The 17,002-nt window shown below is 33.9% G+C and overlaps 2 protein-coding genes across 2 annotated transcripts in view; one reads left to right on the top strand and one right to left on the bottom strand.

Moving 5' to 3' along the window:
• The window catches only part of LOC148311063 (dual 3',5'-cyclic-AMP and -GMP phosphodiesterase 11-like), a 412,361-nt gene that overhangs the window by 73,233 nt on the left and 322,126 nt on the right, over positions 1-17,002 (top strand). The gene's annotated exons all lie outside the window — the stretch shown is intronic.
• On the bottom strand, positions 10,864-13,795 carry LOC148311064 (uncharacterized). The gene is made up of 2 exons (XM_088257310.1): positions 13,676-13,795; positions 10,864-11,706 (listed from the first exon to the last, which is right to left on the bottom strand). Exons 1-2 carry the CDS (start codon positions 13,685-13,687, stop codon positions 11,095-11,097), a joined length of 624 nt encoding a protein of 207 aa, XP_088113436.1. The 5' UTR covers positions 13,688-13,795; the 3' UTR covers positions 10,864-11,094.

Genomic DNA, 17,002 nt, shown 5'->3' with positions numbered 1-17,002 from the left:
GTGATCACTTAAACCAGCCTATGACGGTCGTCAGCCCCGTAAATGCCCAGACTTCCATATTTTTCTTCGTCTTTGATAAGATGTCAAAAATAATATGAAAATAACTCCTGTAATTGGAGATAATCCAGATTTTGTGAACAAGTATTTGGACACACTCAAAATGTTGTCAAAATAATAGCTGTTTTACTTAAAATGTTGTGGCGCGCAGTAGTTAGAGTGAATAAAATAAAATGTCTCAGTTAAAATATAAATAAATAACACACGGTGATATGGACCATAGGATCATAAGATCTCGTATGTATCGGATAGCTTTGACCGTAGACCGTGCAAATATTTTTATCAAAACGATAAACTGAAGAGGTGTTCAACATCTTGAAGCAAAAAATGAACATCTTGAAAAAAGTTTTCAATATCTTGAAACAAAAAATGAACATCTTGAAACAAGTTTAAACATCTTGAAACCAAAAAATGAACATCTTGAAACAAGTTTTAACATCTTGAAACCAAAAAATGAACATCTTGAAACCAAAAAATGAACATCTTGAAACAAGTTTTAACATCTTGAAACCAAAAAATGAACATCTTGAAACAAGTTTTAACATCTTGAAACCAAAAAATGAACATCTTGAAACAAGTTTTCAACATATTGAAACAAGAAATGAACATTGGTGTTTTTATTATCTCCAAAAATACTTAAATTTCAAACTATTTCTGCGAGTCCAAGCGGCTCATCATTAAAAAAATGTTATCAAATTGTGGTAGAGTGGGTTTGAACATAGAAACTCTGACTCAAAAGTCCGCGACACTAACCACGGGACCACAACCGACACAGTTATCGAGAGAAACGTTGTTTAAGGCGGAATTCAAGTAGTCGTATGTTGAGTTGCGTATCTAGGGATGACTAAAGGTAGGGGGTAGATTGATATACGATGGACAATTTACGATGGATATACTTAAATAATGCCTTCTCGATTTGTCGTGACGTAGAAAAATGAGGTGTAATTCTTCCAAATCAGCAACCACATGTTTTGGTTCACTTACTTTGTACGCTACAGGAATTCTAGATACATTATTTATAAAACCAAGTTTAATTGAAGTCTTTCCCATTTCGTTGTGAAATAACGAAGACTTTCTTTCATATATTTTTTTAAATAATAAAAATGTAACTTTATTTTAAAATCACTATTAATATTTTATTATAACTTAATTATAACGTCTACAGGTTTCGAAGCTAACCGCTTCTTAATACAGACAAGTATTAATCAATCTTGATGAAGAAGCGGTTAGCATCGAAACCGGTAGACATTATAATTAAGTTATAATAAAATATTAAGTGATTTTAAAACAAAGTTACATTTTAATACAATGGAAAATCACAAAGTTAGTGCTTTGAATAAAAATAATATATTTTTTTTTGTTTACAATAATGTTAGTATATAAACCACTCATTGAGATTTTTATGTCTACTGGTTTCGAGACTGACACGTTTCTTCGTCAGGACAATCACTATAACAGCATGATAAACAATACTACCCGTCACTACCATAGCACCATAGCCATAAGTGTGTGAATAGTTAATCTTTATGAAGAAGAAGATGGAGGTCTGGGCATTTGCGAGGCTTACGACCGTCATATAATTATAAGCAAAATAATAATGATATATTCTGTCGTTTCTCATGTAAGTGATTATAACCCAGGATTCGGACCTCACATACAAATGAAAGAGTTTCTGCTCACTAAAAATCTTCTTTCATCTCACCAATAGATGACAGGAGCCGTAGCGTAGTTGGGTAGACGCTCGACTGCGAAACTGGCGTCGCGGGTTCGATTCGCACCAATTGCAAAGTAAATTTAAAAAATAGTTATTTTCAATTGGTCTGGGTGTTTGTGATGTATTCTTCACATTTACTTTCCCTATATTTACTATCCTAACTGCTGATAAGCTTCTTAATATAGAGGCTTTGCGGGTTACTCCTTTAAAAAAACGTCTCTCGTGAAATTCTAGTGATTCAAGCACAATGTTTCGAAATTGAACCAAACATAAAGAAGTTCCCAGAATTTGAGTAGTGTGGTTGTCATTCATAGGTAGAATTGATAAATGTTTCACGTGTATAAAGTGACCTATATGGAACAAAGGCAATATAAAGGCATGATCAAGAGTTAATTTATGAAAATTGTAAAATGTGTATATTCTTAAATTGTCTCTCTTTTGTGTGTGTATATTAGGTTAAAATGGTTAAAAATAGTAAAAATTTATGTAAAAAGAACTCCACCGACAAGACACACAAGGTGGGTCTCTGCAAAATATATATTTTTTAAATATTTTAAAAATTGTGATTTAATTAAATGTATACAATTGATGTTAATGAAAAAATAATAAAAAAAAACAGCCTATGACGGTGCTAAGCCCCGTAAATGCCCAGACTGCCATATTCTTCTTCATCTTTGTTGAGGTCAAAAAAATAATATGTGCGTTTATTTTACCTACTTTAAGATAAACATTTTAAATTAAGATAGAGGCGAGTGGAAATATTTTATTGCTCGTAGTCGCGTTTCAGTTTTCAACTTCCTGCCAAGTAGCAGAAACTTTTCCCGGTAATCAGAACATATTATCAAACTTTACTCTTGTGGCCGCTACTTGCTAAACTTAGATATCTAACGTGCAAACTTTAGATTGAAATTCACATTAATTAGCATTAGTTAGTTGGAAGTGCACAATGGAGTCCTGGTTCTAACCCTAATACATGGAAGTGAGGCATGGAGCTGGTAATATAAGGATAAAAGTAGACTGAATACAGTCAAAATGCGATTTCTCAGTGCGGCAAGACTATGTTTGTGATAAAAACCTATAAACCTGAAAGCTTAACTAGCAGTACCCAACGGAGCCCTGGTTCCAACCCTAACGTATGGAAGTGAAGCATGGAATTGGAAAAACAAGGATGAAAGTAGACAGAATTCAGTCTAAATGCGATCCCTTAGACGAATGTTCGGCAAAACGATGTACGATGGATGTTTGAATGGTGATATAAGAAAACAATGCAAAGCTGAGATAAGCATTATCGATAAAATTAAGAAACGTATGATGGTTTGGATATGTGAATCAAACGAGAAAAAAGAAGAAAACGTAATTTATGAGGCGAATATGTATAGGCGGTTACTCATAGAAGCATAGGGAAACCGAAGAAAACTTGTCATGAACAAGTTATTAAAAAAAAATAAAGTGATCGGGTCTGTCTTTGTAACCAATCTTCACCTCTTCCACATTCATGGAACTCATTATACAAATCCTCCGATTATTCCGACTCCTGATCTGATCACTTACTAGTATTTGAAATAGTCGATAATGCCAAGTTATCTTCGGTCTTTCTCTGCTGCTTTTTCCAACTATATTCGTATCATGAATTCGTTGTACTGTTCTTTCTCCACTCATACGTTCTACGAGTCCAAATCATCTGAACACACATTTTTCTTAATTTTGTCGATATTGCATATCCCAACCTTGAATTTTTTCGTTAATTCACTATACAAACATATATCATACAACGTTTTGCCGCACACTTGTCTGAGAATTCGCATTTGATATTATGTTTAGTATGTCCGCCTCCGTATCGTTATGGTCAGCACGCTCGGCTACCGTTCTGGGGGTCCCGAGTTTGATTCCCAGGGGGTAGAAATAAATATAAGTGATTTTTTCACTCAAATATTTATTCAATATTACCCTGGACTGGTACCTGAAGCGAAGGGCTGATCACCTCTCCTTCATGTGTTAACGATCAAGATAACACTGCGTTTATATGATGCAGTGCCCTATGCACCGTTTGGCGCGGATAAGGTTTAGAATTGAAATCATTGCATATCCAAACCTTGCATTATTTCCTTATGTCACCATTCGAACATCTATCATGCATCGTTTTACCGCACACTTGTCTAAGAGATAGCTTTTGGCATTGTATATACCATGTAACTCAAAAGTGGTCTTATTCAAGTGTTTTATTTTTATATTTAAATTTTATTTTATTTTATTCAAATGGTGGCGTAAAATACTGGGTGTATAGTAAAATATAGGTCAGGGAAAATAATTAGCGTGTATTCATCCCCTCTAGATTCTCATCAACCCCTGGTAAGCCAACCCCTTAACAAGTAAGCATAATTAGTAGTTAGACTTTGAACATATTATTTTTTGAAATCTCAATAGAGACGAAGAAGAATATTAAAGCCTGGGCATAAAGTGATCACTTTACACACGTGTAACATTCACCAAGTCTACTCGTTGGTATATTGGATCTATGGTCCACCCATAGGCATCAACAAATAGAGCCGCCAATAATTTGGCAATGTCAATAATATCAATATAAGTCCATCGTTTCTGTGACGTCATTCATTACCAACTTACGAAAACAGCGTTTTTACGAAGGCGAATTTTCCAAACGAAAATTATGAATGAAAATATTGATTATATAGGCTGTTACAAACATAAAATGAGTCTTACACAATCTTTTAAAGGTTGAGTATGTTAAATTTGATCCTCCCGAGTGATAACACCCCATTCAATAATTGCAGTTCTCTTCTGCTCTCCCCACTTTGCTTCGGTAAATACTACCCTTTTAATAGTGACTGTCCTATATTCTTGTGACGTGGGGGGTGCACACGTTCATCCCAGCTCTGAGGGTGGAAGACGACGCCTACCGACGCCTGTCGCCATGACGACGCCGCCCGAAATGAGCGTCGGTCAGGAGCGACCTAGTGAAAAGCATTAATGATGCCTTCGAAACAGTGTCAAATGTACTGCGATAAAGGGCAATGATACTGATACTACTATCACGTTTCTTTGCAGGGGTAGGCAGAGAGACGGAGGGGATGGAATGCCACCCTCGTCTGTCATTAAATTTGGTTAGCTGTGATTAAATTTGAGGAAAACATATTTTTGTATTTAGGAGTACCAACAGCTATATAAATACAAGATAGCAGACAAAATAATTAACAAATACATAGATACATGATTTATAAAAAAAATCATTAAAAAACACACACGTGCGCTCACATGGACATACTACACATATCGCTCACTCCTTTCAACAACATCAAATATCAAAAATCGTCAATTTTCAGTTGTGCATGTTTGCGGAATGCCCAGCAAATGCACTATATCCCAGCAAAAGCGGCATATTTTTAACTTAATATTTACCCACTACAGGGCAGAAGGCTCGCTGTTTTTGCATTTTGAAGAAAAGGTATTGTTTAATTATTTTTTTTAATATTCGAAATATTTTTCAAATGGAGAAAAAACGTTCAGATTTTACCTTTAAAAATCTGTTGCACAGTTAAAACATATACACACACGCATCCATACACATATATACACGTACATATGCACAATTAACCATTATTCGGAGAGCAAGCACCGCACACTAATGTGATTATTCTCGAATAATTTTATGTTAAAAGTTTTCGAGATTGCATTAAAATTATAAAAAGTTCGCAATAAATATGAGAACTGTCTATAATTAGTATTTTGAATATGATCTGGTAAACAATTGCAAAAACGACCCTGTTGTGTGGCTGTAATGTACAATAGACGGCGCTGCCATGGCGGTAAAAAAATGGAACGAAAAAGCAGATTTTAATTTATCTCAGGTAAACACCCGTCAAAGGTTTTGAGATTTTGAACAAACTAACGTTTACATCTCCTTTATTTTTATTTATCTTCACCAAAAAGTTACATTTCTAATATTGCACGAAAAATCCTTTAAATGCAGATCTGTTCTGTTTACTGTATTCTATCAAAATCTTAATTAAAGTCGCGACAAAACGTCACCAATCATATGTTAAACCATTATGAAATCAATGAATCGCACCAAAACGTAACAATTTTACAAACAAGAATTCGTGATTGCTTAAAATCATTTTTAATGGAAATGTAACGTTTTGGTGAGGACCTCCACATATCGCTCACTCCTTTCAACAACGTCATATATCAAAAAACTAGATTTTTCAGGAGATCGTTTTTAAAATTTAAAAATATAATACAATGTATTAAAAATAAATACTAAGCCACTTATTTTTACTGTGCAACAGATCTTTTTAGGTAAAACCTGAATGTTTTTTCTCCATTTGAAAAATATTCATTGCATTAAAAAAAAATATTAAACAATAACTTTTTTTCAAAATGCAAAAACAACACTTTCTGCCCCGTAGCGGGTAAATATCAAGTTAAAAATATGCCACTTTTGCTGGGAAATAGTACATTTTCTGGGCATTCCGAAGACATGCACAACTGAAAATTGTCGACTTTTAATATATGACGTTGTTGAAAGTAGTGAGCGATATGTGTATGATAAAAATATTTAAAAAAAGGTTTTTTTTTTATAAATCTTGTCAAGGTGAGAAGTATCGAAGTATATTATTATCTGAGGAAAAGGGTAAATACACCCTTACACAATTCGGCAAACAAAATTACCTAATAGCAAATATAGTGACAAAGTGGTAAGCAAATACGATATTAAATTATCTTCTGAGTATATTTGAGTAATCGGTCCAGTGGTCGTCAAACGTTTTAGCCAAAGACCCAAATATGTATATTATAACGATTTAAAAATGTCTTGTGAGCCAAATCTGAAATTCTAGTACATCTTAATAATTTTTTTAGACCTTTATTAAATTATGAGTACATTGAATTAAACTTCATTTCAATCTTAACCTTTCCGGGAGTATGGACGTAAATGAACGTCGAAGTCCTTCTGCCGGTTAGTATGATGTAACTTGAATAGCAATGACATCTTTGGATATTTGTGTGCAATTTTGTCATAAAATATAACCTAGAAATAGTGAGTTTTTTTACAGAATTATTTTTATTTCAAAATTATTATTTAAAAAAAAAAATCCATCTTCATAATAACTATCTCCATAAACGTCAGTAATGGACATTAGGATGCTAGAATCATGGGTGCTTTTTCGAATATGAAAATGTTGCCGATTTAGATACCATTTTTGGAATAAAGGGTTTAATTAATGTTTTTGCGTTGTGGCCCTTTGGCATTTAACATCGAAATATGGATATGTATATATATGTATATATGCCTATATATATATATGTATATATGCCTATTTTGAGACCATTTTTTTCATAATACTATAAGTTATTTGTATATTTTCGATTTTTAATGTTCATATAAGTATTATTATTATTATTATTATTATTTTTTGACATCTCATCAAAGATGAAGAAGAATATGGAAGTCTGGGCATTTACGGGGCTGACGACCGTCATTGGCTGGTTTAAGTGATCACTTTACACACGTGTAACATTCACCAATTCTACCCATTATTGACAACCACAATACTCAAATTCTTGGAAGTTCTATATATATCAATCAATTTAGAAACCTTGTTCTTGAATCACTAGAACTTCACTAGAGACATCTATTGGTGAGATGTAAAGAAGCTTTTTACTAAGCAGAAACTCTTTTATTAGTATGTGAGGTCCGAATCCTGGATTATAATTACACACATGAGAAACGCCAGAAAATATCATTTTCATTTTTATTATTTCAGCTTATAATTTGACCAGATAATTTATTTACAACATTTTGAGTGTGTCCAAATACTTGTTCACAAAATCTGGATTATCTCCAATTACAGGAGTTATTTTCATATTATTTTTTGACATCTCATCAAAGATGAAGAAGAATATGGAAGTCTGGGCATTTACGGGGCTGACGACCGTCATCGGCTGGTTTGTCAATAATGGGTAGAATTGGTGAATGTTACACGTGTGTAAAGTGATCACTTAAACCAGCCGATGACGGTCGTCAGCCCCGTAAATTCCCAGACTTCAATATTCTTCTTCATCTTTGATGAGATGTCAAAAAATAATATGAAATTAACTCCTGTAATTGGAGATAATCCAGATTATGTGAACAAGTATTTGGACACACTCAAAATGTTGTTCATATAAGTAATTTAAAAAAAAACACATTTATTTCAAATAAATTTACATACGTAGTAAAAGTACATGTACATAGCAGCAGTAGGTATAGCTATGTCCCCCAACGCGACAGGTTAATTAGTCGAAACGAAAATAAGTAATGACTTATTTAGAGCCCGGATTTTTAATTGAATTCAACAGAGCGTATGAAATAAAACCGAACCTTGCAAAAAATGTAATGTCATAAAAAGGCGGTCAAACAATTTGGCATACCAACATACCAGTAATACACTGTATTATGTATTTAGTTCAAGATATATCAAGAGATGTCGACATATATATATTTTTAAATATTGAAATAATTTTATGAAAAGTCTTATACAAAAATTATTTGAATTCAAAGATGAAAGTAGACTAAATATAATCGAAATGCGATCGGACTAATGTCAATATGTGAAATAAAATAGAGCCCAACCGGGGATCCAAAATAAATGAGCTGAAAAAATACTATATTGAAAGATATTTGTGTTGGTGTATATATATATATATATATATATATATATATATATATATATATATATATATATATATATATATATATATATATATATATATTTATATATATATATGTATATATAAATATATAAATATATATATATATATATATATATATATATATATATATATATATATATATATATATATATATATATATATATTTATATATATATATGTATATATAAATATATATATATATATATATATATATATATATATATATATATATATATATATATATATATATATATATATATATATATATATATATATATATATATATATATATATATATATATATATATATATATATATATATATATATATATACTTAAAATATTTTTTCACATCTCATCAAAGATGAAGACGAATATGGAAGTCTGGGCATTTACGGGGCTAACGACCGTCATAGGCTGGTTTAAGTGATCACTTTACACACTACTCAAATTCATATCCATATTCTTCTTCATCTTTGATGAGATGTCAAAAAACAATACGAAATTAACTCCTGTAATTGGAGATAATCCAGATTTTGTGAACAAGTGTTTGGACACACTCAAAATGTTGTAAATTAAAAAAATTGTGCGTCAAATCGATGTATAATATGATACATGTTCCAATGATGATTTATGGAAAGAATGCAAAGCTGAGATAAGCATTATCGATAAAATCAAGAAAGTTGTGTTCATATGGTTAGGACATGTGGAACGAATGAGTTAGGAAAAACAGTAAAAATATTGAGGAAAAAAAGGCATGATCAGGTATTTCAAATACTTGAAAGTCGGGAGTCGGGACAATCGGCGCGTATAATATACATATGAGAAGATGCATGAATCGTGGAAGAGGCGAAGGCCGGAAAATACAGATTGGCGTGGCGTCCTATTCTCTGTGCCTACCCCTGCGGTAAGTTAGTAAATTTCACGAGCATCGCGTGTATTTTTAGTCGGATTATATGTACACAAACCGCAGAATACTAATCGTTACGTGTACGTTGCGTTTACGGGCGATATAACGTATAGTATGTGGTGTGAGGGATGGGTAGCGCGTCCCTAAGGGAGGCTGTGTTTACCCACAGAGCCTGCCCTAGTCGTTAGGCCTAATGGAATTTTGTTTCGTTAAGTAATTGTTTATTTTGCGCAGATTTCGACTGCGTAAAATATGGAAATGTCCCGTTATTCTGAAGAGGATTTTCGGCTTTAAAAATTAAACTAATCGAGTGTTGTATTTTTAAAAGATTATAAATCCTCGTATATGATCCTCATTTCATAGCTGTATTTAAGGTAACAATATATACAACATTTTGAGTGTGTCCAAATACTTGTTCACAAAATCTGGATTATCTCCAATTACAGGAGTTATTTTCATATTATTGTATAATTAAATATATATAATAATATAAGCTTAAAAAATAAAAATGAAAATGGTATTTTCTGGCGTTTCTCATGTGTGTGATTATAATCCAGGATTTGGACCTCACATACTAATATAAGAGTTTCTGCTTAGTAAAAAGCTTCTTTACATCTCACCAATAGATGTCTCTAGTGAAGTTCTAGTGATTCAAGAACAAGGTTTCTAAATTGGTTCATATATATAGAAATTCCAAGAATTTTAGTAGTGTGGTTGTCAATAATGGGTAGAATTGGTGAATGTTACACGTGTGATCACTTAAACCAGCCGATGACGGTCGTCAGCCCCGTAAATGCCCAGACTTCCATATTCTTCTTCATCTTTGATGAGATGTCAAAAAATAAGTAACAATATATTTTACTTTACACTTTTTTAAATGATTTAATTAATGAAGTCGAATAGTTTATCATTATTATTTTTTACTTGTTAACGTAAAATATATACATTTATTTAAAACAACAATTTAAAACATTTTTTTGTAGATTTATACAGGATTTTCACTTCGAATTGGATGTTTAACAAATGAAATTGGATTTTTTTTTTGTATTTCATTAAAAAAAGTTAGAATTTTTAATAAAATATTGAAAATAGTACACATTTTACAGTAGTATTGAAAATCTTGTCTAAAAACTTTAGTACACATCGCGCGCACAGACTACGACAGCGCGCCACCCAGGCTGGTCAAATTGACGGCTAACGCACTTGCTAGTCTAAAGAATAAAAGAAGTGGGCAGGTATTTTAACTGACGATGTATGTAGTACAAATTTCAAGAAAAAATTAAATTCTATATATATTTTTTAAATGCAATATAACGTCCAACTTGTTTTGTTAAATTAAAAATTACGATCAGTCACAACGTGGTCTTATTTAAAAGGTTGGCGGATGATTTAGTTACTGGGTGTAGGATTAGATATTTTTGTCCTAATTCAAAAAACAAGTTATTGTTTGTGGTAAAAGAAATAATAAGAAATTGTTTTTTATTTTTTTAGTCGATTTATTTCGTATGCTTCTTTGCAAGAGATTGTTTTATGAAAAATAGAAGAATATACAAGAAAAGAGTGTGACAGAGAGAAATGTAAAAAATTGTTTAATATAATATATATTACAAGGGATACTGTTGATTTATATACACTTACAATGCTAAACTAAGACCATAGGTCTTATTCATTAGGTGGGGGGTTGATTTAGGTTCTGGGCGTAGGGTTCACCAATGGTTGTGGGCTCCGTGGGTGGCGGCGGCCACGGCGGCGAGGTGGGCGGCTCTGGCGTGGGCAACCTCGGGGGTCTCCTGGGGCACGGCGGGCACTCCATGGGCGGCGTGTCCCCAGGCTCCGGCGTAGGCGGGCGCGGCCCAAGCTCCGTGGGCGGGCGCGGCCCAGGCTCCATGGGCGGGGGCGGCCCAAGCGGCTCCGTGGGATCCGGCGGCGGACTTGGCGGCGAAGTGGGCGGCCTTGGCGTGGGCGACTTCGGGGGTGTCTACTACTCTGCCGTCGGGTCCCAGAGGAGCGGCTCCATGAGCCCAAGCTCCGTGGTTGCCAGCCCAAGCTCCGTTGTTTCCAGCCCAAGCTCCGTGGTTGCCAGCCCAGGCACCGTTGTTGCCAGCCCAGGCACCGTTTCCGTATCCGGACCAGGCACCGTTGCCAGCCCAGGCACCGTTTCCAGCCCAGGCACCGTGGTCTCCAGCCCACGCTCCGTTATCCCACTCTCCATGGTCCTGGCTCTCGGCGAGTCCTTCTCCCTTCCATTGACCGTCGTTGTGGTCGTCCCATCCGTGGGCAGAGACCAGCACGGCCATGCACATGAAAGATGCGAAGAACTGCAAGAAATCAAGCATAGAATAAAGAAGGTGCCCTTTATCAGAACGTTGTAAAACAAACTTGTGGAGGTCCTCACCAAAATGTTACATTTCCAATATTGCAAAAAAAATATCTTTTAAATGCAAATCTTTTACGTTAAAAAAATGTAAAAAAAAACTTCTAATTGTAGATGTTCCAGATTTGTGAACAAGTATTTGGACACACTCAAAATGTAGCAAAAAAATTATGTGGCGGTCCTCACCAAAAAGTTACATTTCCAGTATTGCACAAAAACATCGTTTAATGCAAATCTTTCCTGTTTACTGTATTCTATCGAAATCTTAATTGAAGTCGCGACAAAACGTGACCAATCCTGTGTTAAGCCAATATGAAATCATTAAATCGCACAAAAACGTAACAATTTTACAAGCTAGAATTCCTGATTACTTAAAATCATTTATAATGGAAATGTAACGTTTTGGTGAGGACCTCCACACTTGTTAGTAACATTTTGATTCTGTCCAAATACTTGTTCACAAGTCTGGATTATCTCCAATTATGGGAGTTATTTTTTTCATATAAAAAGCTACTTTCATCTCATCAATAGATGTCTCTAGTGAAACTCTAGTGGTTCAAGCCCTATGTTTCACATTTAACCCATATGTTTATAGAAGTTCCGAGCAATTGAATACTGTGATTTTATCTAACCGTGAAATAAGCCTTTAGGTGAATTCAAATACATATAATAAACCAAACTATCATAAAGTAATTAATATTACATTATTTTATTTGGAGAATAAATTTATCGTCCAGGGATGGAAAAGGTGGTCTTACAAGGGTGTCTTCGAAAGCAGTAATAATAAAATCTACCTCTATTTGTCGTTCGTACACTAATATGGAGTTCGTGATACTCTCGGGAGTTGAACTTTCTCAGGTTCCTTTATTCGAACTGTTAATGGATTACTGATAACTTTGTGCGAACTCCAGATAACTTTTATGTCACCTCACTTAATGGACTCGTAAAGGTTAGTCTTTTGTGGCTTGACACGGACACGTTTTCATTTCGCTATATACAAACATGTATGAAAAGTATTGATTTCGCATTTGCTTCGTAGAATGACATGATGATTGGTATAATAGAAGACCGTTTTTTGAATAAAAAAAAAAGAATATAGATGAACCGATTTTTTTTGCAAAAACAGATTGGTGTGGCGTTGTATTCTCTGTCTACACCTGTGAGACAATAGCGTGAAGGTTTGTTAAAAAAAATGATATTGTTTTAGTTATAATTTGTCCGCCTCCGTAGTGTAATGGTCAGCACGCTCGGCTACCGTTCTGGAGGTCCCAGGTTCGATTCCCAAGGGGGGTAAAATAAATATAAATGATTTTTTCACTGTCATATTTATTCAATATTACCCTGGACTGGTACCTGAAGCGGAGGGCTGATCACCTTTCCTTCATGTGTAAACCATCAAGATAACACTGCGTTTATATGACGCAGTGCCCTATGCACCATTGGGGTGCGGATAAGGGTTTTATTATTTTTTATTTTATAATTAAAATATTATGAGATGATATGCGCACATAGGACGCAGAAAACTGGAACATATTGTGAACCAGGCGATTGCCATGGATCTTCCTCGAAAGACATTTAGAGGATGACCAAAAAATTCATGAATGATACAGAAAGATAACATGATTCGAAGACATAGTCTAGATGACGCTGTCCATGATAAAATGACCTACAACCTGAGGACGAGGAGAGTCTCCAACAGTCTACAAAGACGATAAGTTGGGATGGAGCCAGGAAAAAGAAGGAGATTGTTAATTATGTACCACTAAAACAGTACACTACTTTAAACAGTGTAAATTATGTAAATAATAAAAAAATTAATTGAATATGAGTTGTGCAAAGTGAAATTTTCATTAAGTCAAAAAATATTAAACAAATGGTCAAATTAAATAAATTAAAAGTTTGAATGTGCTTACCATTGGGTTCATTTTGGCGGGTAGGTTTAGCAAAGAACTAAATCGACTGTAATAAACTGATCTAAGCCTTTTCTAATGAAAACTGCTTCTGTACTCCAATGGGCCTAACGAACCATTTTATACCAGACACCAAGGACTTCGCGTCGCCTTAGGAGGGGCGTTGCCGGCGTTAAATAATGCTCCGAATCCAGTTATCATTTTTTCATCATTGTGGACAACTTTGTCAAAGAGAATGTAATTGTTACACGGCTGCAATACGCCCAAGTCGATCTACATACCCAGCTCTGGCCGCCCAGATGGACGAGTCGCCGACTTATCCGATGTTATTAATAACATTCATGGCCACTGGTCGAATGTCGTCCAGGTACATGGAAAAAATTGTTATTGATTTTTGCATTTCCGCCATTTCTGCGGTGTGCCTACGCCTAAATATGTAAAACCAAAGTACTCAGAGAGGAACCTCAAGTTGTGAACTACTCAAGTTACGGAAATTTATATCAAAGTTACAATATATAAAAAAATTATTTTAAATTCGTACTTACAACGGAACCTCAAGCTACGATCTCAACTAAACTCATTTATTTTTTTTACAAAAATGTTAATAATATTAGTATATAACCACTCACCGAGATTTTTAAGACATAAAAATCTCGGTGAGTGGTTATATACTAATATTTTTAACATTTTTGTAAAAAAAAAATTAGTAAAAATGACTAACCACAAAATAAATGCTTTAAATATTAACAATATTGAGAATATAAAATAATTCAACTAATGTTTGAGACATTTAAAGAAAGGTAACAATGTGTCAATACTCGGAATATTTCAATACTAGTACTCACAGAAGAATATCAAGCTACGAACTCCCCAAGTTACGGACATTTATAGAAATATTACAGTAAAAAAAAACTCGGAAAATTTTGATATTCGAAAATGATGTTTTTAAGAAAGTGTCTCATTTTTACCTTATCTTATGCAGGAGAAAAGTTTAACGGTCTTAGTTTGCGGGAGACTGTAATCACAATTACCAATTTTTTTATCGCTATAACGGGAGACTGTTTTTTTGCTTATTATATGGCGTCATTTAAGGTTTAAAGTGGTATCTGCTAAATTTTAAATTCAATTAATTTCTTTTAACGTTCTATTTAACACGTTAACGTTCTATTTAACACAATAACATTGTCCGCGCACATTTGAAAAAAATAATATATACCTACTTACTGGATTTTTTTTTCTTCTTAGAATGCATATTGAAAAAATATTTTTACATGTTTTTTTTAATCCTTTCTTTTCAAAACCATATATTTATTTCGAAAAAATACTTTTATTTTCAATACATAAACGGTGTTTTAAATAACATCAAAAATCAATCACGTTAAATGTTCCCTGGGTTTAAAGAAAATAAAGTTGCAGGCCATCAAATACCCCGCCTTCAAGTTACGAACAGACTTATGAATGGAGATCGTAAGACGGGGTTCGGCTGAACGAGACATTCCGCAAGTAATTAATCAAGTTCTGATTACTAATTGCCTTCCAGTGTTGCCTTCACTGCTTAAAATCAAACAGTTTCAACCATACATCGTGAAGTTACTCGTAAATCAATATCTAACACGTTGTTAAAAACTTAATAAAAGATTATAGTTTATATTTGAAGCACTAACTAACTAAAAACTAACTAACCATCACGCCGCTTTCCCGCAGGGGTAGACAGAGATAATCGAACGCCACACTGCTCTGTCATTGCAAACATTCTTCGCCTCTTCCACATTCATGCATCTCCTCATACATACCCGACGATTATAATGACTCCTGACCCGGCCGCTTTCAAGTATTTGACATACATGATTGAGCCAAGTTTTCTTCGGTCTTCCTCTGCTTCTTTTTCCAACTACATTCGCCTCAAAAATTTGTTTAACCGTTCTTTATTCACTCATACGTTTTACATGTCCAAACCATCTCAACACACCTTTTTTAATTTTATCGATAATGCTTGTCTCAGCCTTGCATTCTTTTCTTATTTCATCATTCTAGCATGTATCAAACATCATTTTGCTACACATTCGTCTGAGGGATCGCATTTCTACTGCATTCAGTCTGCTTTCATCCTTCTTTTGCTTAATCCATGCTTCGCTTCCATACATAAGGGTTGGAACCAGGACTCCGTTGTGTACTGCCAGTTTAGCTTTCGCTGATAATAAAAATGAAAATAGTATTTTCTGGCGTTTCTCATGTGTGTGATTATAATACAGGATTTGGACCTCACATACTAATATAAGAGTTTCTGCTTAATAAAAAGCTTCTTTACATCTCACCAATAGATGTCTCTAGTGAAGTTCTAGTGATTCAAGAACAAGGTTTCTAAATTGGTTCATATATAAAGAACTTCCAAAAACTTGAGTAGTGTGGTTGTCAATAATGGGTAGAATTGGTGAATGCTACACGTGTGTAAAGTGATCACTTAAACCAGCCGATGACGGTCGTCAGCCCCGTAAATGCCCAGACTTCCATATTCTTCTTCATCTTTGATGAGATGTCAAAAAATAAAGTTTATCTTATTATTTTGTATAAATATATATTAACATATAATGCTATCGTATTCAATATTAATAAGTTAATGTATTTACAGTGTTACTCCATAATAATCAATGCTTTTTTTGAATCCCTTAGAATTTAGACCAAAACATCGTCTAGATACCAACCAATATTACGGTTTCAACGTATGGGGTCCATACAAACAATAATATGACTGTGACATCAAAACTTGACGTGATACAAGCTTATTACGATTAACTTAGTCCAAATCAGTCATCAAAATTTAGTTACAAAATCATTTTTGGCCAGTGTAATTATTCACATTTTGAGTATGTCCAAATACATGTTCAAAAATCTGGATTATTTCCAACCATAGGAGTTATTTTTCATATTATTAGAACTTCCGAGAATTTTAGTAGTGTGGTTGTCAATTATGGGTAGAATTGGTGAATGTTACACGTGTGTAAACTGATCACTTAAACTGCGGACTTCCATATTCTTCCTCATCTATGTTGAGATATCAAAAAATAATGCGAAAATAACCGTTTATATATAATATTTCATTACTTCCGGATATGATCTCCACCCAATATCTGCTTTCCTCGTAGATACGGAACTCGAATCTGCATAAATCAAATAAACCATTTGAATATCATGTTAAAATGTATTTTTTCAAGAACAAATGTGAACGTTCTCCCATTAGTCAATTTCCGTCGTTGAAAAAAAGGGAAAAGTATTTTTTTATGCTTTTTAAGCTCAGATGTCGTAAGACCCTCGTTTTGCCAACCTATTACA

The sequence above is a fragment of the Brachycentrus maculatus genome, unplaced genomic scaffold (assembly GCF_059751285.1).
Source record: "Brachycentrus maculatus isolate JH-2025_06_01 unplaced genomic scaffold, ASM5975128v1 h1tg000078l, whole genome shotgun sequence".
Taxonomy (NCBI): domain Eukaryota; kingdom Metazoa; phylum Arthropoda; class Insecta; order Trichoptera; family Brachycentridae; genus Brachycentrus; species Brachycentrus maculatus.
The sequence above is the reverse complement of the archived record's forward strand: the minus strand, read 5'-3'. Positions and strand labels throughout refer to the sequence as shown.